The sequence below is a fragment of the Orycteropus afer genome, unplaced genomic scaffold (assembly GCF_000298275.1).
Source record: "Orycteropus afer afer isolate SDZICR_OR568_19922 unplaced genomic scaffold, OryAfe1.0 scaffold00164, whole genome shotgun sequence".
NCBI lineage: Eukaryota > Metazoa > Chordata > Mammalia > Tubulidentata > Orycteropodidae > Orycteropus > Orycteropus afer.
This window is the reverse complement of record NW_006921751.1, coordinates 4,516,017-4,521,957: the sequence shown is the minus strand read 5'-3', so window position 1 is coordinate 4,521,957 and position 5,941 is coordinate 4,516,017. Positions and strand designations below refer to the sequence as shown.

General features: G+C 37.6%; 1 protein-coding gene across 1 annotated transcript in view; it reads left to right on the top strand.

Moving 5' to 3' along the window:
* MIGA1 (mitoguardin 1) overlaps positions 1-5,941 on the top strand; it is a 180,413-nt gene that overhangs the window by 53,944 nt on the left and 120,528 nt on the right. The window contains exons 5-6 of the mRNA XM_007946491.2: positions 3,345-3,481; positions 4,490-4,613. Of these exons, the coding sequence (XP_007944682.1) occupies positions 3,345-3,481; positions 4,490-4,613 (261 nt within the window). The remainder of the gene's footprint in view (positions 1-3,344; positions 3,482-4,489; positions 4,614-5,941) is intronic.

Here is a 5,941-nt window from a genome sequence, read left to right as displayed (position 1 = left end):
TTTTTTCTGTGTTTTCTTTGGTCTGTCTCTCAATCCTTTGAAGATAGCTAAATATAATTCTTTTGAATTCCTTATCAGAGAGTTCCAATGCTGCTTCTTCCTTAGGGATGTATTCGGGGTCTGTATCCTGCTCCCTTGTTTCTACCACTTTATCCTGCTTCTTTGTGTGGACTGTGATGGCCTGTTGTTTCCAAGGCATCGTGACGTTGTTGTGTGTAGATCTCTGTTAACTGTGAAGAGCAGCCAAGGGTGATTCAGGCTCTTGTTGGTGGTTTTTTATCCTTGGCCCGTTGGTTGAGAAGGAGGAAGTGGCTCTCGCTCAGTAAGTGAAGTCGCAGGAGGTGTGGGTGTAGTTGTGTCTTTTGAGGACTGTTGTTGTCTCCCACTCAGTTAGACACAAATTACAATTGAATAACCATCAAAAAACTAAAATCCCATGGACGAAAAACACACCATGTAATCACACAGGAACAGAAACCAGAAAAAGAAAAAAGGGGAAAAAAGAAGAAAATAGGGAAGGAGAATAATAAATGAAGAAAAAAATAGGAAGAATGCAAAAAGGACAACAAGGAATGGGGTTAGTCATGAGAAAAAGGGGGAAAAGAAAAAAAAAAAAAAACCTTAAATTGTGTGTGGGGAATTTCAACCAGGCACAGGGAAAAGAAAAAATGCTGAAAACTATGACCTGGTAGGGGCAAATTAAGAATAATAATTAAAGGGACAAAAGTATCCATAATATTAGTTGGTTTAAAACAGACAAATACAAGCAAACTAATCACCGGGAAAAATAAAGCGAAAAAGAAAAAAAAAAAAAAAAGAGAGAGAATAATTAAAGGGACAAAAGTATTAATAATATTAGTTGGTTTAAAACAGACAAATACAAGCAAACTAATCACCGGGAAAAATAAAGCGAAAAAGAAAAAAAAAAAAAAAAGAGAGAGACAAAAAAGAAAAAATCGGTGGAGAACAGGGTATGGCACCCAGGTTCTGTCTGAGCACAGAGACTGTGATGGAGTTCCTGTTGGCCCAGAAGGTAGGTGGGAGTGGGGATGGCCACACCTCCATTCACCAAGTGGGTGTAGGGTATAGTAACAAAAAGAATGTTGTACTTTTTCAGTTTTGCAGGCCCCGAGTGTCCTTGGGGTTTTTGGAAAGCAGAATGCGTTCTTAAGCCCCAGAAATCTGCGAGAGCGCTGTCTGTTTAAATATCCAAAATAGTCAAGCCGCTTTTTAAACCTTCAAAATAGCTGCATCCTCCAGACCGGCAAAAGTCCACAGCTCACCCCACCTTTCTCTTTACCTTCTCCGTTTGTTTCCCAGTCACCGTGCACAGTCCTCCATGCAGTCCCTGGCTAGCAGGATGATTTTTAGGTTAATTCTTAAGTCCTACCACCACAGGAATCTGTGAGAGCGCTGTCTCTTTAAATATCCAAAATAGTCAAGCCGCTTTTTAAACCTACAAAATGGTGGCGCCCTCTGGACCAGCAAAAGTCCACAGCTCAGTCCACCTTTCTCTTCACCTTCTCTGTTTGTTCCCCAGCCACCGTGCACAGTCCATACGGTCCCTGGCTAGCAGGGTGATTTTTACGTTAATTCTTAGGTCCTACCACCACTCGGGAATCTCCAAGCTGTCTGTGCCGTCAGGGTCGCTCAGGATGGCTGCCAGACCGCAGCTCTGTCTGTCTCCTTTTTTGGTATTTTCACACAAATTCTTCCGCTAGTTGGGGTTTAGTCCACTTCTGTATCCTTCCCTTCAAGGCTCAGGGGTCCAAGATTATCTTCTGTGTTTGTGTTCATTGGTTTCCCTTTTCTTTGTTGAAGAGGGTCTGTGCAGTCCTTCTGCTTAGTCCGCCATCTTGCCGGAACCCAAGAGTATTTTTCTTGTTACCTTTCCCAAAGATCCCTAGATAATTAACCTCTCTGTGCTTCTAGATTAGTCTGGTTATGTCTAGTAAACCTACGTTCACAGCTTCTGTTAGAATATTAAAAGTTAAAATTTGAGATAAATGGACAAACACTTAGAGAAATGTAGACGATATAAACCTTTTTTTCTCGTTGTTAAGGTTCTCTAGATAACTGACTATTCATGACTTTAGAAGAGAGATCTTCTGTAACTGGGATATCTTAAGAACATCTCTTGAATGACTTATTCAGATTCTTAAGCAGCTTTTAAAGATCTTTTTCATTTATGTGTTTAGAAAAAATTGAAGTTTGAAAGTATTCTGATTTTCTTTGAAATGTATAATCATTTTTATAAGCTTTTTTTTAATTTTTGGGAAAAGAGTCATACAACCATTTTCCCACAATAGCTTTTTAGTGGCCGGGAGATGGAACTCTTACTTGAACTGAAATCTTTTGTGGTTCTTCGAATAGTCTTATGATTTCTTCACCCTAGTGTAGTAATTGATCCATCCAAATCAACAAATTGGCATCAAATAGTAGTTTAGGACACTCTTTGGGCGAAAAAATGATAGAAAATACTTTATTCTAGACTTCTGTGCTCTGTCTTTCTTCTCAGCTTTGTTCTTTGTCCTTTTTAGAACCTTTTTTAAACCTGTTGGCTTCTGGTAAACTAATGTCTTCTACTTATCTTTTTCTGCTATCAGTCTTCTTTTAATTTAGGGGGATAGTTTGAAAGGTAGGAGCTCTGGTAGCATAGTGCCTAATGCACTTGACTGCTAACCAGAAGGCTGGCAGTTCAAACCCACCAGCCACTCCTCGGAAGGAAGGTTGGGCAATCCGCTTCTGTAGTGATACCGCCTCGGAAACCCAAGGTGAAGTCACTATGAGTCAGGTCCAACTCCACGGCACATAACAACAACAACAGTTTGCAAGGTAATTGTTTTACTATAAAAACATGCTACTTTTATTTTATTTCTGAATTCATAGTACTATTTTAGAAATATCCTAAGTACCATATACATTTGAATTCCATTAAAAAAACTCAACCATATTGTATATTTTCTCTTTCACTTTTGGTTGATTAGAACTGTAGGCCCAGAATATATCAGGAAATTAAGATTCCATTATAAAGTCATGTAAGTTTAAAATTATTCTTTAGTATAGTGGCTAAGGTATTTGACTGCTGACCAGAAGGCTGGCGGTTCAAACCCACTAGCCACTCCTCAGTAGGAAGACTAGACAATCTATTTCCATAGATATACTACTTTGGAAACCCAAGGAGGGGTCACTATGACTTGGGATCAATTCGACAGCAGTGAGTGAGTGTGTCAAAATTATAGTCAGGCTGTGCCACCAGTGATTATAAAAACATTCAAGATCCAAATGATACCATTTTGACATTGGTTTTGCTTATTCATAATTGTTCTGTTATCAATTTTTAGGTATGGAATTGTTTGAAGAGGCATTGCGTCGATGGGAACAAGCTCTAACTTTTCGTAATAGACAGGTTGAAGATGAAGCAAGCTGTAGTTCCATTAAATTGGGTGCAGGAGATGCTATTGCTGAAGAAAATGTAGATGTAAGGGTAATTTATTTTAGAGTGGACTTCATAATATTAGAAGAATCAGTGTACTTGCTTTCTGTGGCATTTAGTAGAACTTTCTTCCCCTTTTAGGATTATGTGATGTTTCTCTTTTCTTTTTCTTTTTTGTTCACTTTGCAGTTAAACACCAAATTTGCAATTAATCGTCAGGTTTCTTAGGATATAGGGAATATATAAACATGATTTTCTATAGGAATTTTTCAAAGTCTTTTCTATACTTTAGGTTTAATTAAGTGCCAATATATTCATAAAAATCACATAGAAGTAGAACTGGAAGTTTCCTTATTAATCCTCTAGGCCAGTAGTTCTCAAAGTTGAGTGTGCATCAGAATCCCTAGAAGGCTTGTTAAAACATAGATCTCAGGGCCTCATCCCCAGGGTTGCTGGTTCAGTAGCTCTGGGATGGATCATGAGATCTTGAATTTCTAACAAATTTCCAGGTGCTGCTGGGGCTGCTCTTTTAGGGACTACACTTTGAGAACTTTTCAGTTTCACAGATAAAGAAATGAAATCCCTGTGAATTGAGATGATTTTACAAAGATGCATATAGAAACTAGGTCTCATGACTTCTATGGCAGAATTCTGTCCACTGCCCAACACTAATTTTTTTTAAATGCATTTTATTGAAATATAATTTATGTGTAATGAAATATACAAAAGTAAAGTGACATGGGTCAATGCATTCTTTTTTTTTTTTCAGTGTTCCTTCCCCTTCCCTCCCACCCCTGGCAACCAACAAAGTTTCCCTCCATATATAAACCTTTCCTTGACCCTTCACAGCAATGAACGGATACTATATTTGTCTTTCTGTGATTTACTTATTTCACTCAGCATAATGTCCTTCAAGTTCATCCACGTTATGCACCAACACTTAATTTTTTATGTTCTTCTTTTTCCCTGTCTTTCATTTAAAAATGGGAAATACTTAGAATTTTAACATTAGAATCTAATATTTGCTCTGCATACTTTTTCCTCTCCTTGTAGGATATTATTAGTGCTGAATTTATCCATAAGCTTGAAGCTCTGCTGCAAAGAGCGTATCGTCTTCAAGAGGAATTTGAAGCCACCCTTGGGGCATCTGATCCTAATTCACTTGCTAATGATATTGGTGAGATGGATATTTAAATGATTTTTATGAAATATGTGCATTTAAAGTGTATGATTTTCTTCTTTTATTTTCTTGCAATCTTTTGCTTAAATGTTTTATGTTTTACTAGGTTACATATGTTTAGAAAAGAGCAAGGAAAAAAAATCATTTATTTTTTTAAAATAAATTCTGTTTTTAAATTCAGTTTTAATTTTAAGTGAACTTAATGTCTTTAAGATATTAATTTAAGTATTTATAGTAGGTAGGATTGTGACATGCTTGTTATCAAGATACGTCTTTTTAAGCCAAAGACATGCAATAATGATGTTCATCAATTTACTTTAAAAATATACTCTAAAACTATCTCAGTGGAAATACTGGAGGAAGGAAAAAAAATTAATTCTAATATTAAAATGAGACAGAGATGTACCACCTCAGAAAACTGTATGTAGCTAATAACATGCATTTAAACTATTTTAAAAAAATTAAACTTCTTAGATCTAATTTTAATTGCATGTTAGCTTTTGATGTAGGTAAGCAATACATATTAGATATCACTACCTTTGTTTCCTGTTTTTAAGAGAAAAGAACTTTGAAAAGACTTCTTAAGTGAAATCTTAGAAGAAATGAATGATTACAGTTGTTTCCTGGACTCCTCTAAATGCACCCAAAGAATGAAATAAGGCAAAATTATTATATTACCTCTTTCTTTGTTAAGGGAGCTCTGGTAGCATAGTGGCTAAGACACTTGCCTGCTAACCAGACAGCTGGTGGTTCAAACCCACCAGCCACTCCTCGGAAGGAAGGTCGGGCAAGCCTACTTCCATAGTGATACTGCCTCAGAAACCCAAGGAGGGGTCGCTATGAGTCGGGCCTATTTCTTTGTTAAAGATAATTGTTTTTTTATCTTGAGAATTGTTGCTTTCCAATAAAGAAAAGAATATTCATTTTTTTCATGTTTATTTCTGAACTTAATGTGCTGAACGTGGCTGCATTTTTAGATGTTTATATCTCTATGTAAAGCCAGGAACCCAGACAGAGGAGCAGTCAACCGAAGGGATCCAGGTGAGGAGAGGAACTCAGGCATGCCCAAAGCAGCAGTGCAAGAGAGCAGGGAAAAGGGGATTAAAAGCCAGGAATTTGGACAGAGGAGCAGTCAGCCAGAGGGATCCCTTGAGGAGAGGGAAATCAGGCATGCCCAAAGCAGCAGGGCAGGAGAACAGAAAAAAGGGGATTAAAAGGCCTACAAATCTGGACAGAGGAGGAGTCAGTCGCAGGGACTCAGGTAAGGGTGGTAGGAGAGGTTTCCAACAGGGAGACAAACTTGTCTGTTGGTTTGTCCTACCATG